At 39.7% G+C, this 20,922-nt stretch overlaps 1 protein-coding gene across 1 annotated transcript in view; it reads right to left on the bottom strand.

Moving 5' to 3' along the window:
- PIK3CA (phosphatidylinositol-4,5-bisphosphate 3-kinase catalytic subunit alpha) overlaps positions 1-20,922 on the bottom strand; it is a 61,263-nt gene that overhangs the window by 26,332 nt on the left and 14,009 nt on the right. Inside the window, exons 2-5 of the mRNA XM_061637360.1 lie at positions 7,712-8,006; positions 2,910-3,324; positions 969-1,178; positions 184-434 (exon numbers count right to left, since the gene is read on the bottom strand). Of these exons, the coding sequence (XP_061493344.1) occupies positions 184-434; positions 969-1,178; positions 2,910-3,261 (813 nt within the window). The 5' untranslated portion in view covers positions 3,262-3,324; positions 7,712-8,006. The remainder of the gene's footprint in view (positions 1-183; positions 435-968; positions 1,179-2,909; positions 3,325-7,711; positions 8,007-20,922) is intronic.

The raw sequence follows: 20,922 nt of genomic DNA, 5'->3' as shown, positions 1-20,922 counted from the left end.
GGACAAACTGCCAAATTACATAAAATAATATTACATAAAAATGGCAAGCTGGCTTCAGCACTTCATACATTTTCTTAGCACTTTTTCTTATGCAGATCCCTCTTTTCCAAGCCTTGAACTGTACATGACATCTAACTCTAACAGGAAGCATTAAATTCCAGAATTAACAAGCTATTTACTCACCTTATACTGACTCAGGGGATGTTTTTCTAGCAAATATTCATCACAACCACATACTTTTAAAATATACTTCCCCTGGTACTCCAACACACAGAGTTTTAGCTGTTCCGATGATAGCAACATACTTCGTGTTTTTTTCCTGATTGCTTCAGCAATTACTTGTTCTGGCACATAATCATGATTTATTTTTAAGGTGTACTTCTGTTTGTCATTGTTGGGGGAGACTATTACCCATATCACTACTATTATTTGTCCTGGAACAGAAGGAAACTATGTCAGGTTACATCAGGAATCAGCATCCACACAACTAAAGATAGAAAAAAGATCCAAAACACAATTTAGCACTCTCTATCCAGGCTATGCAGGTCTTTAGGACTGAAAAACAAGCTATGGATTCATCTTCTTGCTCCACCAAACCATGTTTTACATGGAGGGAAAAGAGTTGGGTGGGAACAGAGCAATGGAGTGACCTAGGGCTACAGAACAGTATAACCCAATGATACTATCCTTCAGGTTTCTTGAATGAGACTGCTTCATTGGTACTTTATTAAGCAATCCTCAATAATGACACAAAAAATTCTGAATAAAGTTTTGTAATATTGCTTAAGTAAGAAAAAAAACTGAGCAAATAATGTTTTCACTGAACAGGTTACTCTCATTGAAGGGAAATGGGCATAACAGTTAGCTGAAAATGGATTAAATGCCACTGTTCAAGCAACTACATGTTCCATCTGACACCAATCTGGCAATTGCATTGAACTAATACAGCAAATTTCCTTTTCTTTTACCTTTATCAAGTTTACTGTATATATGCTTGGGCAACTCGGGTGAAGATTCTATATTTGGGGGACAGACATACAATGCTCTACTATGGGGTGCGTTAGCATCTCGCAGATCTACTGCTTCTTTACAAACATTAAGAATGTTTCTTCTGAAGTCCTGAACTTCTGGATCCTTAACCAAGTCAAATTCACAGACAGGCATGCCAATAGCAAAACCTAAAAAAGAAAAATTCTCTTTGATATATTGTCAGAAACAGTGAATCCTCAAAGTGCAGTTTCCTGTCACCCTGCCCTCCACCCACTCTTGCCACAAGAAACCTGTTGCAGAGCTTCTGCTTTGAGCTCAGCTCATTCTGGCTTAAACAACAGGTCTGCTACATCAACTGTCCCCATAACTCGACTCCAAGGGTCTGCTTCAACAAAGCTGCCTCTGAACCTACCCCAGCCATTCTGCTGACCCAGGTGGGTAAGATTAGAGATGTTATGGCGCTTAAATAACACTTTCCCCAGGTAAAACAAAAGTGTTGCAATGGCTGTCACCAAAGTTTGTTTATTTATATTTCACCTTTACATAAAAATACCCATAGTGGCTAATAATTACAAAATTCATGATAAAAAAAAATCTAATCCCATCAAGTATGCCATGTCACAATAAAATCAGATAAAAGCATATCAGAAATTGCAGTCAGTTAATACATCATTAAATGAGAAATACAGAGTAAAACACAAAGCAAAGCACAGCTGGGTCTGTGGAGCCTTCAAGCATGGATGGGAGAGGAAATCTACTCTTTGCCTTGCCTTTTTCCTCTGCAATCGCCCCTTCCCCCTGCCCCTGGTATCTGCTTCTTTGGCTGCAATAGCAACATACTAGACTGCAAATCAAGCAAATGTGGTAACAAGATTTTCTGATTCTAGTAAAAAAAAAGATATTGCTAACTCAATTGCTTTTATTATTAAACTAATAATCATTTTCACATCAGAGATGTGCATGAAAAGCTCAAATGCCTAAATATGTACAGCATGGGTTGAGTATTTTATATCCCACTGTTAGCTCCAGATTATAAATGATGAGGCCCCTGAAAATTTTTGTCACTGGACTTCTTATATTTATGTGAAATACCTGCATGCCCCACACTGACCTTCTTCAACAACGATCATATCCTAAATTATGAGCATGTTTTAACCAAAAGCAAGATCACAGATAACTGTGTTAAGAGCTCAATGAATATGTAATCATGTTCTCTTGATGACAATCTTGCAGTTTCTGATATGATGTGCTGGCATTGTCACACAACCAAAACACTGTGAAGGGCCATTCAGTCACAATTTCATCCTGTAGTGGCTTTATTACATGATAGTTTACTATGAATGCATGAAGGGCACTTAACTTTTAAGGACAGAAAATTGTGACTACTTTCCTTTACATTTCTTAAAAATTGTACAGCACTCTGAAAGTCTTCAGACTGTCAAGTGGCTTATAAATAACAGGATACATTTAATGAAAAATGGTATATAAGATTGAAGCCCCCCCATGCCTCCCTTATGGGCAGATACTCTTGGATAACCTCCCCATCAGGCCATTCCCCCCCCTTACAAAAATATCCTGGACCCCAGGGTCCTATTCTCTACCCCTTTCATTCCCTGAAGCACTGTACAATAAAAACATGGGAAATAAATGCTGGACCCTCTAATGTGATATACTAATGTGACAGTGCCTACTCCACTATTTCTATACAACCTACACCTGCTTTCATTAACTTGACTCAATGGATGCATCCTTCTCAATGCTTTGTACCTTGTATTAAGTTACTCCTTTACCCCACTGTATTCAATGTGTATGTTTCTTATTTGTACTCCTTGTACAAATGATAAAACTACAATAAAAATATTTTAAATAAAGCAGTTTATAAATATTTGTAATAAATGAATACAGTTGGTAAGACTCACCAATTTCTCGATTCAGAATTTTCTCTTCTCTGTTGCCTACAGGTTCTATGACTTTTAGAAAAGGCTGGAAGAGTCGTAGGTCACACAGTCGTCGTGTTTCATCAAAAAATTCTTCCCTTTCTGCTTCTTGCGTAACACTTACAAAAATGTAAGATGACTCATCTTGAAGGAGCTGATAGAGAGGGTATTTTCTAGCTTCTTTAAATAGTTCGTGTTTAATATTTAATAGGGTGGCCTCACGGAGGCATTCTAAAGTCACTATCATGCCATTAGGTAGAAGACACTCTACTAGGATTCTTGGTGGCATCAAGTGGATGCCCCACAGTTCACCAGATGATGGTCTTGGAGGCATTTTGTTAGGTACCTTCTTTTAAGATTATGAAAAGACTAAGTTTGTAGATTCCTGCAAGAAAACCTAATAAAAAACAAAAATATTGAAGCAGCATATATGCAACTTTTGCAATGACTTCAGATTTCTGTGTGATAATCACATTTCCAGTACTATGTAGAAAATAAAAATAAATGTTAAAACATTCATTTGCAATATGTTCTTGGGAACCTAAAACAGCTTCCCTTCCATCATCTCCCATAATAAAGTTATCACACTAACTGTTACTTAATAGAAAATGTCCAGCTATGCTGCAAGACAGCTTTGACCGGAAGCACATTCATAATGATAAACTCATTACATTTGCTTTGCTCAGCATGGCCAATACAGGCCTAAAATACCTATACCTGTCAAACATTGGGAGACAAAGGCAAATAAAAGGAAGAGGAGGAGATGGAAATATCAGCAGCTATCAAGCTTGGCTGGATGTCTCAGGCAGGGCTTAGTAGAACAAGCAGGCAGGGCTGCCAGGTACACAGGCTGCTTGCCAGAGGTGAGAGATAACATGGCTCTAGCCATGATGTGGCATGCCACAAACAGATCCTAGGACAAAAGCTGGGCTACAGCCAAATTGCCATGACACATTCTTGCCTGTACCTTTTATCATCCCCCCTCGCCAAAGAATCCCTTCCCTGAATGACAAAAAGCTACCTGGCTGTCTGAGTAGAAAGAAGAAAAGTGTTTTTTTCTAACTGTGCCTAGCCTTCTTTGTGAAGGTTTTACTACAAATGCAAGACACTTCGCATCATAATGAAGCAAATTTCCAACCATTCAGAGCTTAGCAGTATTTGCCTTTTTTAGCAGAATCTCCAAATTGCTTCTAAACAAGTGACACAAAAATCTTGTAAGTAAACACCATAGCTTTTGCTATTCCAGATCTTTGGCTATATGATAAGAGATCTTTTGAGCCACTCTGAACTTCACTCACAGGATTTTATTTTAGTCCTCTTAAGTCAGTCTGTGTTGGAATTGCTTTTTAAGATTTTTTAAAACTTTTTTTTAAAAAAGATGTTTTGATATATTTTGAAAGATGTTTTGTTTTAATATATTTTAATGTCGGTTTTTATGATGTTTTATAGCGTTTTTAGTGTTTTCATTTGCCACCCTGGGATCCTAATGAGAGGAAGGCTGGGATATAAATTTAATAAATAATGATAACACCACCACCACAGAAAACTTACTCAATGCAAAGGATTTTGGGGAACAAATCTCAAGGCGACTCTTTCCACTGACATATGGTTTCCCCACTACTCAAGTTAAGAGTGGCAGGAAGCCTACAGTATTTTGCTGTGCTGCTGCATGTTCAGAATCCTAGAATTGTAAGTTAGCAGCACTTCATATGAAATCTTAGAAAAATGGCACTTGTCTCAGGCAAGGCGCAGGCAGCAAGCAACCCCATAGGCACTTTCTGTAGAACCCTTATTTTCCTGAAAATGCTACCTTTCTTTAAAATATGTAGTCATCATGCCTGCAAAGACATCCTAGGCTGTGAAATAAAAACAAACAAACCCACCAATGAATCAAAATCATGGATGTATGGGGAAAAGCCAGGTCTATTAAGTTTCTCAGTTTTTATTATTCTGAAGCTTTGTATACACTTTCCCCCCCCCCCAAAAATGGGTATGTCAGTCTGAGGAACAAATTACATGTGACACCAGAGATCCATGACTCTCTTCCCTTTTCTAAATGAAAATGCAGGTGGAGCTGTGAACTGGATTGTGCAACATTTTTCTGGGTTTTGCTAATCAACCTCTCTTCACAGCTGTTTTCTTATCTGCATAGGAAAAAATATGGTGATCTGTGGCATCCAGCATCTCTCCCCGTACTGATGGCAAAGCAGCTAGATGAGATTTTGACCTCAACAGTGGTGTTGAGGGGTGAGAGGATGCTTAACTCTTTTCCCCATGGGCCATTTTTTGCAAATCAAATTTGCAGATTTCTAAGTCTGCATTTTCCTAAAAACAAAACAAAACATGAGAGTGCCTGTGTAGTGTAATGTTTAATTAATGCATCTGCGTCTGCGTTAGGATTGTTTTTTATATGTTGTCGTTAATGTGTTTTATGTTTTTAATGTTTTGTTTTAATGTATTTTAAGGTCTTTTTATGATGTTTTAAAGTGTTTTTAGCATTTCTGTTTGCCACCCTGGGCTCCAGCTGGAAGGGCGGGATATAAATAAAATATATAAATAATAATGTTCACCTATGAATGGGGAAACCCAGGTTAAAATCCCCCCACCCACCCAGTCACATAACTTTCTGGGGGACCTTGGTCTAGCCACCATTTCTCAGCCTAACATACCTCACAGTGTTGTCATAATGATAAAATGTGTGTGCATGAGGGGAAGAATCTTGTATGCTATTGTAAGCTTCTTGGAGGAAGGATAGCATAAATATAAAAATTAAAAAAGAAAAAGGCAAGAAAGTGATCCTCAAGCAGATACAACAAGAAGTGTTTATTAAGTTGAAAACATCATTTTTCAATAAAATCTTTGTCAGGAGAATCTCTTCCTCTTTTGGGTTAGTTTCTGTGTGCATGTGATTTTGGTATTGTGCCCCCTCCACAAATCTCCCAACACTGGGCAATTAGCCATTTCCTGGCATTGCAGCAGGTTGACCCAGAGTTAAAACATTAGATATGCCTTTTCAAAACTCAGCTGCAAAGGAAGAAAGTTTGTCTGGCAATTTAAAAGTAGCATTGCACAGTTAAATCTAGAAAGCACGCTCATTTTCTTTTTATTTGAAGAAGCAGGCAATTCAAGTATCCCATTTTAGAGCAGTTAGATCAAAATAGCATCTGGCATTTGTGCTTTTCTTCTTCAGGAAATGGCAAGAGATTGTACTTAGAATGTGTATACATTTATTTTGCTGACACATGGAAGCACGCCTCCAGAACGTAGATTTTTGGAAAGAAGGAATATTAAAAACACAGGTCTTTTAAATACAGCTGACAGCCAGAGTTTTTGAACAGAAGGGATTATAGATTTGGCAAACCTGAGTATATAAAGACAGTCCTTTTTAGTGAGGAGCAGAGAGAAAGAGAATGGGTTGGATCCAAATAAATTAGTTGAACTTAGATCCCAGTGAAGTCAATGGGACAGATTAGTTACGACTAAGTGAATCCCCATTGATTTCAATGGGAACTAAGTTCAATGACCTTAGTTTGGATACAATCCAATACTTCTACAAACACTTTGATGCCAAAAAGTTAGATACCCTTTAATGCTATCCTAGCTGTATGTCTTTATAACCTCAATATCCCACATTTAGAATTTGAAGAAAATGTACTGGAAGATGTATATAAGTAGTCGAACGTTACTTCTAGGGACTATTTTTATTTATTTATTAAAACGATTTTATACCACCCTTTGCAGAGATATCAGGGAGGTATACCGTATAAAGGTAAAGACATTGTACAGCACTCCTAATGAAATTACCATTCATTCAGGTTTGCAAATTTGCTCTTAATTTCCTTGCTAATAAATGCCGCAAAACTGGTCCACAATATTCTAAAATTCACTGAGATACCTACATCTTACATAAAATATCCAGGAGAGGGTTTTAAAAACCTGCACTTCTTGTCCACCCTGCTCTCCTTTTCCTTGAAGCAGATGTTAACTGAAGCCACATGTTTAAAAAATTAACAACAAAAAAAGCTGTCAACAGGAGTTTCCACTTGTTTCTAGATAAATTAAACAAGCAGAAGAAGGTGCACAATTGCCAAGTATTTATTACTGCTAGTATATAAAACTAGACTAAATGTGGTTTACTCCTACCAATGTTACCTGCAGCATCTGCAGAAGTGGAGAATCCACCAGGTACAAAACATCAACTTAATCAGCAAGAATAGCATATAAAGAAAAGAAGGGGCAAGTGTTCTAAACAACATATGTGCTATTCTAAACACATAGTGTTCCACTAAACTTATTGGAGTTTATCCCAATAAATATATGTAGGATCAGGGTCCCATTGCAGAAGTGAAATTCAGGATGAAATAATTCTACATTTAACCAAAAAGGAAAGAAGATGTCAAATGTATTTCTGGATCCTGCCCAACTAAGACTTTGCTCTCATATTCAAACTCTATGTTATTCTTGTTGACAGTCTTTGTTAATGGCTAATGTAAGCAAGTTGTCATGGCATCAAGATTTGAAAGGATTCCTTGGAAACAGGTCTCAAAACCTTGAAGCTTATTTCCAGTGCTTCAAATCAGCACAAAGCATCTTTAGAAATATTTCCTAGTTATTGTATTGTATTTACAATATGCAAAGTGTTCTTCACTTTGCATCTAGGAGAAACACAAATAAAACATTTTAATTCAACTTTTTGTCTCCGAGATAAACAATCTTCTGCAAGATCTTCTGCTAATCTGTGAATGGGAATGAGAAACTGTAAATATAGAACAAATTCTACATACCTGCAGCCTCTTATTCTCTTGGATCGGCAGATCCTACACAGCCTTCTACTTCACATGATGATTACATTATTGGAAGTTCTGTTAACCTCATGTTGTACAATACAAAGATGTGGGTCTTTGATATAATCTAGAAACATTGCTACAGTCTTCTTAACATGAAGTGTTTTTCAACTCTGTAAAATCATTATGTTTGAATCTTCACTCCAAAGATCTAAACCTATTATCATGTTCAACATATTTATTTCCAAGGTTAGCGGAGCTGGCTGAAGTTCAAATGTCTAATCAAGGTAACAACCTGGAAAAGAAAGGGGGGGGGAAAGGAAATTATCTCAAAAGGGGTATTCCAGGAAAAGATAGGAATATGTATTTATTACAGGGAATTTGGGGAGGGTGCTTTTGGTTTCCTCACAAGAATCATTACAACTGTTTCCCGTGTCTCCTAAGGTTCCATCTGGAGGAAGTGAACTTTTGGTTACAACCCAAAGAGTGAGAATAACTGAGAACCAAGCATCCCTCATCTTCCCATCTCTCACCCCATCTCCACAGCTAGAGCTTTTTTTTTCTTGATTGTGCTAGACTGGGACACTAGAATGTGACAAAACCTCAGAAACAGGCATGCATATTAATAGATTTGTAGTTGATTAATCACCTGTTTTAATTGATTCAACTTAAAATAAATTTGCATATTACCAAAACATTACTAAAGCTTGAAGGCTTTTTAATTGTCGTAACTTACAACTGAATTAACAAAAGCTACCACTTGTTAGACTAAGCCATCTTATTTTTTTCTTCATCTTGTGTTATAGTAACATCTCAGAGCAGCTTCAAAAACAGACAAACTTGCCCTTGAATCTCAACTCCATAGATTAAAATTTGCTCCCTCCTATCAGTCAGCTACAGCTGTACTCGCTAAACTATCAATAAAAGCCTTAATACTGATTCTAAGATAACCCAGAAGATATTATTTATGAAGTTGGTCCACCAATTCCTCCATCTCTAGGAATCCAGAAAGAAATCTCACTTTTGCTCACCTTTATTTCTCCCCAAAGTTTGCAAACCCTTCTCATTACCCTATCTCCTCTTAACTACCTTGAGCTGATTTTTTAAAAAGTGATGGTCAACTACTTTTAGATGGAATTCAGCACTGGTATACCATCAAGTTATGCATAGTATAAAGCTCACTAAAATAAAAGGTTCAAGGATATATAATACATTTTACAATAATGTTTAAGTTAAGATTTTAAAAAACTTAAGGCAGCTTTTGTTCATAAAGTAGACTTGTTCATTACTACAGCAAGCAAGAGTTGCTATCTTCTAAGGCACCTTTAAGGCTGGCAATAGCAAGGGAATCACTGCAGATCCCCCCTCCCCATGTTGCCAGGCTAATGCAAGAAGCCTTGGGTCATGGAGGAAGCATCCCACATTGCACTTCTTCACTACACCAGAGTCCCACCTCATGGAAACCTGGACAATGATAGTACTGGAGGCTTCTTACATAAATTCAGGAGTAAGGGAAGAAGCCACAGTTGTTCGTATGCCATCAGTGTAGCCCAAGAGATTCAGTGTAGGGAGATATTCAACAAATGCCAATGCAGTGACAATGCTATAATAGGTTCAAGTGGAGGGCAAAGTAATTTGATTACTGCAAAAGAGAAGTTGTACCCAACAAACATTTGCCCCAGAATTCTTTCAAATAACTTTACAATAGTTTGGTTGGCTTTGCCACATGAAATCACAAATCCCTAGTTAGTATCCACAGTCTAGCATATGTTGATGTACAACAAGAAAGGTGAAGTCAACATCCTTCTTTCAGGGTTAACTGAGGCAAGCAAACAGCAACTATGCTTTCCCCTCATCTTTTGAAACGCTATGCTGCTTTATATACAAATAGTGCCACTGCACACAAAAATAACTTTAACACGAAGATGGATTAGATCTGAAACAAGAAAAAACTCAAGTTGCATTGCAATCTGTGCAAACCAAAGCTGAAAACAAACTCGTTTACTTCCATCATCCTACACTTAGGTTGAATAACTTAGTAAACACAGTGGCTTGGAAGCTAAGAGAATTTAATTTAAGGAAGTTAAAGTATGCCTCCCTGAAAAGTCTCTCCAGAGGGGTGTGGAGCTAGGACTGCCAAAAGGGACATACAGAAGGTACTGCTGTACCAGACCTAGAAACAGCAGGGGGTGCAGAGTCTGAGCTTTCATTAAAAAAAAGTAGAGTTACGAGTTATGAAGCAAAATGAAGCAACTGCTTTGGAAGAAATTACCCTCCCCCCACCTTTCAGTGTTTTTAGCCAACAAGGGAAGTCAGAACTGTGATTGATGAGTACTATAGAGAAATTCAGAGTCACATAAGCACTAGGGAAGACCCAAATATGCCTTCAAAATGCCCCAGAAATACCTTCTCAGAAGATGAGAAGGGACTCACTGGTTCATTTTGAAACATTTCTTTTCATCTTACCTGGTAGAGAAGTGACTGTCGCTCAAAGAAAATAATGAGAAATCCAGGATTTTAGTGTAGTGGTGGCTAGGCAGTAGTGTTTTTACCCAAAAGCAAAAGGTAGCTGCACAGACAGGAAGTTCATGGACTTTATAACCGAGGATTAATTGCATGCAGAAATGGTTCCCCCCGAGCATATAAATATTTAAAAATTACCCTGCTAATGCAAATTAAACTCACACTTACTACATTACTATTGCAGGGGGGATGGTGGACAATGAGAAAGTGTGTTACTCCAGCCGAGCAAACTGCCATGTATCCCAGTGCTGCTATCCAGTCTCTTGCTGTGTATTTTTTTAAAAAGGAAAATATAGGTTGGGGGGGGGACTATTGCTCGTAGCATCAACATATGCAGGAGGGTAATTAATTCCTTCACATCCATGCAGGGAAAGGAGGGAATTCTTGGGTAGGGTTGGTTGTTGCTGCTTGCATAAACACTTAAAATGATGTATTAAGTCAAAGGCTCAAATCCTTTTTGATTTAAAAAAAAGACACAGAGAGACAGACAGAGAAGGAAGGGTGGCTGTTTTGACCACTGCTTATAACATTACAGTAGGGCTCCGCTCTCATGGCAGGTTCCGTTCCGGACCGCCACCGTAAAGCAAAATCTGCCATAAAGCAGAATGCATTGACTAACATTGTCTAAAATGGCGCACGACACCCAAAAGACGCTGTAAAAGTGGAACAAGCGGCGTAGGAGCGGGGCCTTTCTGCAACTGACAACCGCTGTATCGGTGGAACGCTGCAAAGCAGAGCGCTGCAAAGCAGGGCTCTACTATATTATGAAAAATGGAAATGGACTGCCTTCAAGTCGATCCTGACTTATGGCTACCCTATGAATAGGGTTTTCATGGTAAGCGGTACTCAGAGGTACTATTGCCTTCCTCTGAGGCTAGATCTCCCCAGCTGGCTAGGGCCTGCTCAGCTTGCCACAGCTGCACAAGCCAGCCCCTTCCTTCTCCGCAACTGCCAGCTGGGGGGCAACTGGGCTCCTTGGGACTATCAGCTTGTCCATGGCTGCACAGGTGGCAGGGCACATAGCCCCTGAGCCACTCACTGTGGGGGTGATCTTTAGCTGGCCCTTGACGCCCAGGAGACATGAGCGGGGATTTGAACTCACAGGCTCTGGACTCCTAGCCAGGCTCTCCTCCCCACTGTGCTATACCAGCTCACATTACTATAGTTATTATGAAACACAAATAAACAAAACAGAACTGCTTTTAGCAATTTAATCTTGAATTTATCTGAACCTTGATAGCTATAAATCTTTAATCTCTTTTAACCTCCCCCATCACCCCCTGACATACCACACCTGGTCTAGCACCAAATGTAGTATTGCTGCTAGGATCAATTGATAAAGGGCAGGAAAAGTCAACTTGTCCTCTAGATGTTTTGGACTGTATCCCCAAATCATCCACAGTCAATATGGCCAATGGCCAGGGATTTATGAAAACTGTAGTCCAGAACATCTGGATGGTATCATGTTACCTACCCATAACCTACAGAACTGGTTTACAATTCATGAAACGTATGTTCTTATTCTTGTGCCTTGAACAGCTGTGTAGAAAGAAATTATTAAGATTCAGCTTTTTCTAGTATGAATATAGAGTTATGGGAAAAAGCTCCACCTGTTGATGTTATGTCTCTCAGACATCTTATGCCACCATTCTGGATCTCTTTTACACCACACACAAAAAAGATAAATTTGCATGCAACAGAAACCATATGCATATTTTGTGCAAACCTGTGTCTCTTTTGCAAGTAAGGTGGAGGGCCCAATCCATCCACAATGTCCTGGGCTCAAAAAATCCAATTGGGACCCCTGCGTGGAATCCTCCTCAGAATGTGGAAAATAACATGAGGGACTGCGGAGGGATGAACTCTCCAAAATTCAGAAGATAAACTTATTTCCCTCCAGCAGTTCCTCATGTATCATTCCATATTATTCAGGAGGTCCAAAATCCCCCAGAGAGGCGTTTTGGGGGGACATGGGTGTTTGAAGGAGAGAGGAGCATATGGGAGAATTACCTTCTGTAAACTTCCTTAAGCTTAAAGCTTCTCTTTAAGATACCAGCCAGTATATTTAATTCCAAATATTTATTTAAAATTCTGTTTGCTTTCTTTTTAAGCTTTACTAAAATGTCTGCATCTCTTGTGCCAAAGCAACTTCCTGCTGCAAAGTAAACAAGGTATATCAAGAATGTCCTTTCATCATATATGCAGGTTGTTCCTTCTTTTCTCTCTCTTCAAAACTGCCATGCAACTCTCTCATCCTGGAATAGCCTTCTTTGTTCATCAGGCTGCTCCCCTTCTTCTTTGAGCTCCTCTTTGAAACCACTTTTGCAGCAAAAATCCCCTCCCCCCAAAATCTTGTCAAATCCTGTCTAAAATGTGTAGCACCTTGGGGAAGTAAACTGTCACTTTTATAGTCCATACAGCTCCTAGGATAACAATGGCATTGCATTTTCAACAACAACAGTAATGAGGAGTTATCTCATAACAAAATTTCCCCCATTCAACTCCTTCGGGGAATGACTATTCCCCACATGCAACATATTTCAATTAGACTTGTCTAGTGCTTGGAAACAGATCCCCATATATTTGCCTCCCCCTTCTTCCTCAACTGTGATCAGTGTATTTTTCAACACCAGCTTGTGGTTAATGGATTCAAGAACATTTCCCCAAAAGCCAAGTCCTAAGAAGAACATGAGTCACTTTCCCAAGGGCAAAGATACTGGACTATGTGAAACTAGTGTCCCCTCATGCCAAATTCTCAGCCTAGAAATCCCAAATCCTTAAAGTCTAAAGAACAAAATGTTTTCATTTCCTCCTCAGGCATGTTGGTCACTCCAGAATTCAGCACAGTAACTGGCAGGGTTTCTAGGCTGCTTGCTTTTGTGGCTCTCCAAGTCTGTTGCATAGTGACAGTGGCACTGCTTGCAGTCTTAATTCTTGGGTGTGCTGTGTGATGTTCCTGTAGGTTAAGCATCTGTAAATATGGTAAGTGCGGGTCCATTAGGTGATGTATGGTAATTGACTGAGGGACAAAGGGGGAGTACATGGGTGAGAAGCTGAAGCATGCTGGAGGATGATTGGCTGAGTGGCTGGCTGGCTGAAGGTATAAATGGGTGGAGTCGGTTAAGGGGGGAGAAGTTGTTGAGTTGGTTGGAGTGAGGTCATTTGGTGAGGGTTGGTTGGCAGAGTTCTGAGGGAAGTTTGGATTGTATTTGGCTGATACTTAAAGAGTATATATATGAACAGAAACATAAAGAGTGACCATATATGAAACCATACGCTTGTGAAACATTCCTAAAGTAATCTTATTTCCTGTTGTTAGTAAATAAATACTTATTTGGTTTACCAAAGGCCTGATCCTTGGCTGGGGAATATACAGACCAGAAGGGAGGGCAAGGTAATTACTAAGGCTGAACAGAAACTGTATCTAATGGTGGCAGTGGTGAAGGGAGATATTGTAACAAGTCAAGTATCTAGAGCAACCCAGAGTTGTATGCTTTATATATAAAGATACAAAGGGGTTGGGAACAGCATAGGCACACAGTCACAAAGTAACAAGCTATAGACAGACTGAGGCAAGGTCTCTGGGAGTATGGGTTACAGGAAGTGACTGGTGGTGCTGCCTAGCAGTGGGATCTAGTGAGATCTGTGGTAGAGTGGAGTGAGAAACCATATAAAGGACAGTCCTGACTGGTGGTGTCCCTGGTGGTGCCTAGTGAAAGGCAGTAGCCACAAGCAGGTGGGAACCTGACAGGGAGACCCAGGGAAGGACGTCACATGCTGCTTCTCTGCTCTTCCAGCCTGTAAAACTAGCAGCATCTTAAAATATTGACAACCCTACAGTCCAATGACATGGCTGGTTCTAAAGATTTGGACTGTAATTTAGGAGAAAAGGTGCTCCTGTCTCCTCTCTATACTTGCATATTTCACTATGTGCAAAGCAGCTAAGTGTCCCCCTCCCTCCAGACAAACAGAAAAAACATGGGCTGGGGAGCTTTAACTGCTCTGAGAATGTGTCTGTGGTACACATACATAAAACACAGGGGTGGAGCCACTTTATCCTATATGCATTATAGGGTAGAAGTATGGATGCACTAGGTTTTGTTGTATCTTTCCATATCAACTTCCTAAAATTATTCAAAGCTTCAAAAAGATTTACTAGGAAATACCCATGGGTGCTTAGTAGATCTTGCTCCTAGTTGCACCTTCACTGAACAGCCAGTTACGCAGTCTACATATTTACATTTACAAATTGGACTGAAGGCCATTTTAAAGAACTCAGATCCACTGAGATCAATATGAATGACAACAGCTTCAATGGCAATGGAGTGTAACTTTTAATGTTTGAACTGTGTACATTGATATAACCAAAATAATATTAAAAAAGCACAATGTTAACTTCTGTATTTTAGTTTCCTTGTATTGTTAATCTTAGTTCTACAGCATTTATGATATTGAAGGACCTGTTTGCATTATGAATATAACTGCTCAGTTCAGTATGTTCATCAACATAATATTTGAGTACTTTGGGGCACAAATTCAGTACAGGGCACCAGAAACTTATCAATAGATAGTTAGCTGAGACAACAAAACCTTTTACAGCAACTACCCACCCTTGGTTGCCCAGCATGATGCAAGAAGCTCCTCCCTCTCCTTGAATTTTCCATGCAAGCAGATCTCTCTCTCTCTCTCTCTCTCTCACACACACACACTCACACACACACACACGGATAAGGGAAGGATAGCTCACTTTATGCTGAGTTTGGGGATTCTTGCTGCTTTCAAGTATAGCTAAAGCCCAGCATGAAGTGAGAGACAAATCCGTCCTCCAGAAGACCTGAATATTGGTGGTCAGCAGTAATCAGAAATACTGGCTGGCTACCAAAGTCAGCCAAATATGGTTCCTAGTTCCCTGGTTTGTTTGTTTATTTATTTATTGTACTTATATACCACCCCATAGCCGAAGCTCTCTGGGCAGTTTACAATAATTTCTTAGTATACACTTGACCTAAGGGTATTGAAGCAAGATGGGAGACAGCTAGAATGCAGGATAAAAATGCACGCTGAATTCAACTGAATATGGGTTAGAGTTTATGATCAGGCCTATTCTGTGGCAGTTATGTTGGCCAAGAAACCTTTTTCCATTACCAGTGCATCTTCTCAATGTCATTCAGTGGAAATTATAGGCCTGTTACAATATGGCCTAAGATTGTTATGGTGGAATCCTCCGTAGCTAATGCATGTCTATTAACGGAGAGTTCCATCTGATCCTATTTTATTGAAGGACTTTCTGTTACTGAGACCTGAGGATGTGGCCAAGATGCTTGGCTATGTCCAGTCAACCAACTGTATGTTTGACCCTTGCCCTTCATTGCTTATTACATCTAACAGGGAGCGGATGTCTGGTTGAGTCCAGGAGGTTGCAAATTTCTCCTTGAAAGAGGGGCCATGTTCTTTAAAAGAAATGGTTATTAGACGTGAACAACTATAGGTTGGTTGCTCACATCCACTTCTTAGACAAAATATCTTAACGAAGGTCACGGTAAAGAGGTGTCTTTAGCAAACAGCAAAATCAGTACAATGAAGATGCTATATGCACCTATGTGGAGTTTCACAATTTAGGGGCTGCTACACCCCAAACTTCTGAGGGCAGTGGAATGACCGAAAGGCCCCCCTCTGCTGTGGTTCATAGTTGAGAAGGCTGGTACAGATGAAGGCACACTTTCACATATAGCATCCTAAGGCATTTACATTAATGTAAACACCTTGAATTGGGCCCAGAAACAAACTGGCAATCATCGCAACAATTAAACAGGGTTTATGTGAGTTATAAGGTTCCCTTTCGAACTCATATAAACAACCTGTTTAACTGTTGCATAATCCAATGCTGTAATAATCCAACTGCTGCATTTTGGACTAGTTGAAGTTTCTGAGTCATCTTTAAGGGCAGCCCCTCATAGAGTGCATTGCATTAATTCATTCTGGAGTCTACCAGAGCATGGAGTACAGTGGCCAAGACGTCTCTGTCCAAGACGAGCCATAGCTGGCTAATTGGCTGTAGTGAAAAAAAGACACTTCTACCTATGAGACTACCTGAGCCTCCAGTAATAGTGTTTGATTCTGGAGCACCTCCAAGCTATAGACTTACTCTTTCCAGGTAGTGGAACCCCACTCAGAATGGGCTGTCTCCCATCTTCCAGACTCAAGAACTTGGAATGCATAATGCTTCCATCTCTTCAGGATTCAGCGTCAATTTATTGGTCCACATCCAGCCCATCACTGCTTTCAAGAACTGATCTAGCACTTCAGTAATTGTTTTTCCACCTGGACATTGCCAGTCCATTGCCACGCCCACTTCAAAGTGCTGGTATTAACATTTAAAGCCTTAAATAGCTTGGACTCAAGTTACCTGAAGGATTGGTTCTTCTCACATATTCTTACCTGGACATTAACACAATCTTTGGGTGCTCTACCAAATGAGGTGTGATGGGTGGCTACCAGCAGGCATTTTCAGTGGTAGCACTCCAATTGTTGAATGGGCTCGCTTTAGAGGCTTGCCTGGTGCCCACATTATTATCTTTTGGAGCCAGGTGAAGACCTTTTTATATTTCCAGTCATTTTAATCTCAAGTCTTTTTAGCGCCTTCAGTTCTGCTGTATTAATTATTTGGTGCTTTTATTTATTTTAATACACATTGTGGTTTTTTATTCTGTTTTGATTTTTTCACTTGTTTTAATTTTTGTGGTTTTAAATTTTATTATTACAGAGAATCCAAATTATTGGGCAGCATACAAATACTGTTAATAAATAAATCAGTTAAAACAGCTCATCACAAGGTGTATTAAATTTCTCAGTCTGTAACAGTACACTGAACAGAATGTAACGTTTCTATCAGCTAGGGCTTAGCAATTTGGAAATAGAACACTTCATAATTACACCCCAATTGAGAAATCATTAATGTTTTCCTTTATAAAAACTGAAGGAAAAGACAGTGGCTAATGAATATATCTAATTAATCATAATCTCTTCTGGATAATTACCAATTCAAGTCAGCCAAGTTTAAATAGTACCAGGGCCAGCACTAGAGGGCGGTCAGGTCAGGCCCTGGATGAAGGCCCCTGTGGCCCAGAGGGGCCCCTGAAGAACCCCTCCTTAGGGTAGGAGGGTAGTGCTTCCATTGTGCAATCTGCGGCAGCATGGATTCCCAACACTGCCACAGATTGCAGAGAGGGAGCTCCTGGCACCCACATACACACAGACCGTGCGGGCTTATTGAAGCACGCACACATGCCCCACCTACCTCTCCTGTTGCTGGGAGTGCTGTTTGTGCTGCGCACACATGCCCACCATCAACCAAAATGGCGTCAGAGGCTTCCCTAATGGGCTGATGCCCCTGCTGCCATCTTGGTTGATAGCAGGCATGTGCATGCCGCCATCTTGATTTATGGCATGCATGTGTGTGTAGAGCACAAGTGGTTAACATCAGGCAATTGGAGAAGTAGCTGGGGTGTACTTACGGGTGTTGCGGGCGGGACAAGCTGGTGCCCAAGGGACCAGTTATGCCTGGCCTGGCCCTGAATAGTATATTCCTGTTCCTGGATCTTTATGTCTAAGAAAGATGCAAACTTTGGAGTACAACAAGCTCAATGCAAATTAGCAAGTGTGTATTGACCAATGAATAGCAAAGACTGAAATCATGAAAGTCACTCATCCTTCACAATCCTTGCTAAAAATACATCACTCTTCCTTCAGCTTCAAACATTAGCCATATTTTTACTACCAAGCACTTTGCAGTCTCATTTTGTAAGATCTGTCCTCTTCATGTGGGCGTTATCTGTTTTCTTCAGCTGTAATGCTGCTGGTCAGGATGACTTCTATATTTGTCTGTGCTGGATAAAACATTAAAACTGCAATAGTATGAGCTGCAATTCTGTTAGCAAGTGTTACTACTTGTGAAAACTAGCTAGAAATTGTAAATTTATACACAAACACAAATCCTACTAGACATCAAAATTACTAACTTGATTTTTTAAAACACCTTTTTACTATTAAACAGCCCTTTTGTGAGTAAAAAAAGGGTAGTATTTTTTTATTTAAGCGAGAGTAGAAATGTAGCAGGCTGATAGAGGACGTATGGAGCACTTCCTACCTTCTTCAACAGGGCCCTTGATTTCTATGCTGGATGTGAAGGAAGAGGCTTTGCCTTGTGCACATCTAGAATATAAATGCAGTGGGCTGGCAGCGGAGCCACAGATTCTTCCATGGCCATTCTACTGTGTTTCCTCTTCCCTTCCTCCACAGCCATGGAAGCCTAGGAAGCTGGCAAAGGACGGACAGATCGCTCTGCCCTTCCTTTGTCAGCCTGCACACTCACCTGGAGGGAATTCCATGCACTTACCTGCATGGAATTCCTGGCTGTCAGTGGCATCATGGTAAAATAGTACAAGTAACTAACTGTAATAACAAAAACAGCATAGCACAGAATAGAACTTCAATCAATTAAAACATATTAAAAGTATTAAAATATTTAATAAATGTTTGGTGCTTAGCTATTGCAGAAAAAATTACTCATGACTTATGAGTTTTGAAGGTATTGAAAAACCTGATACCTTCTATATCGCTTGGTATGTTTATTTCTTACACTAATGAAACTGGACTAAAAGACAAATTGCCAATGGCATCCTTACAAATATGGATGTTGTGACCATATTACAAGATGACTGCTGTCTCCTTCATTCTCCTATGTCATTCTCATAAGACCTACACCCAGTTACTCGGATATCTACTAGATTATTATGCTTTCTTGGAATTTGTAAACACTATAGCTTCATTTTTTTTACAATGAAATACAAGAATGTAAGAGGAGGACTGTGCTAGTTATTACTGATCATGCCTAAAGGGTGAATGGATGAGGGAGGAAGGGTCTAATTATGTGCTTATAAGTAGAGTGGTCACTTTTTTGTTCCAATCAAAATCAATAAAAAACTTATAATAAAAGTTAGCACTGTGAAAAAGCTGTAAAAATTTCTGCCTAGTGACTAAATGATACTAGGTGCCAGACAAGCCTCCACAAGGGGGCAAGTTGCAGATGACAAAAAAAGGCTCCCTCACCAATTGTGAATTGCCTTTCTTCCAATGGTATGAGTGCCTAGAGAAGATCCACAGATGTAAAACTTTGGAAGTCACCACTATTAGTATCCCCGCCTACACAAAACAAATATTCAGGGCTGACTCAAAAGCTACACTTTGGAAATGGGAAAAATTCTGACAGCAGATGAAGCACTAGTACCTGTCTGGTCTAATATCCTATTTCTAGGATATTGGCCAACTAGATGTCTCTGAGACAAAGGAGGGCAGATTTCAGGCTTCCAGGATCTCTTAAAAAAAAGAACACAGAAACTTGAGACCTGCCAACAGGAGGCAGGCACAAAAGACGTACACTAAAGAATCTGAGTTCAAGAATTTGATCTGGGTACTAGAACTGAAAAAGAGAGCCAGTGTGGTGTAGTGGTTAGAGTGTTGGACTATGACCTAGGAGACCAGGGTTCGAATCCCCACACAGCCATGAAGCTCACAGGATGACCTTGGGCCAGTCACTGCCTCTCAGCCTCAGAGGAGGGCAATGGTAAACCCCTCTGAATACTGTTTACCATGAAAACCCTATTCATAAGGTCACCATAAGTTGGGATCGACCTGAAGGCAGTCCATTTCCATTTCACTAGAACTGAACCAAGGTCACAGTCCTTCCACACATAAGTCTAGTCTAGGTTATCCACATTCACTACCCAGCTTTCTTCATTTCAATAGTATAATTTAGGGCAGAAGAGTCATTGTTAAATAACTAGGAGACAAAATTTCTTGCTGATTTACTTCAAATCACCTAGAGGAGACCTAGATCTACCTTCTGCCCACCCCTGCTTTGGGAAATTCACAACAAGGCATGAAGACAACCCTCTTATTTTTTATCAGTCCCACCCCCCTCTGTAATTGGCATGCAGAGGCATATTGCCTCTTACTGTGGAGGTTCCATATAATCAGCACAGTGAATAGACAGACATCCTGCATATTATGCCACTTGCCATCATCTCATTTTGTGGCCCTGAATTCCATAAGTCAGTTGTATGACAGGAAATATTTTCTTTAGTCTGGCTTGAATTTAATGCCAACCACACTGAGTTTTCCTGAATTCTAGCCTGAGGGAGAAAAAGTTTTCTACTTTGTTCTTCATATCATGCATAATTTTATAAACCGCTATCATCCCCCACCACAAGTCATTAACTTGCAAACTTTCCACAGAAAACAGGCAATCAATTAATTAAACCATATCTACAATGGAAAGGTATTACACAAATTGTTAATGTAAGTCTGCATTGCCGACAGGCCTATGCACTTCTGATAGTATTTTGGATTTCCTTATTTCATAGGTCAGTTGACAAGCTGCATTTATATGTTGCCAATTCATATAACATCTTTATGAATTATACCAGATGAAAAATTGACCTGGTGAAAGTTAATCTGGTAAAAAAGTTAAAACTGAAGCTACCTTTCACTGGGATGATTAATAGCTGACAGTGCTCTGGCTTAAAATCTTTCTGAGATATAAGAACATCCATGCTCACAAGATACCTATGTTTGAAGACAGAAAGTTTACCTTACACAGCAAGCCTGTGGTAAATTCTAGATCAGAAGTC

This window comes from Rhineura floridana, chromosome 7 (genome assembly GCF_030035675.1).
Source record: "Rhineura floridana isolate rRhiFlo1 chromosome 7, rRhiFlo1.hap2, whole genome shotgun sequence".
In the NCBI taxonomy this organism is placed as follows: Eukaryota; Metazoa; Chordata; class Lepidosauria; order Squamata; family Rhineuridae; genus Rhineura; species Rhineura floridana.
Note: the sequence above shows the minus strand (reverse complement) of the source record. Positions and strands in the feature narration are given on the sequence as shown.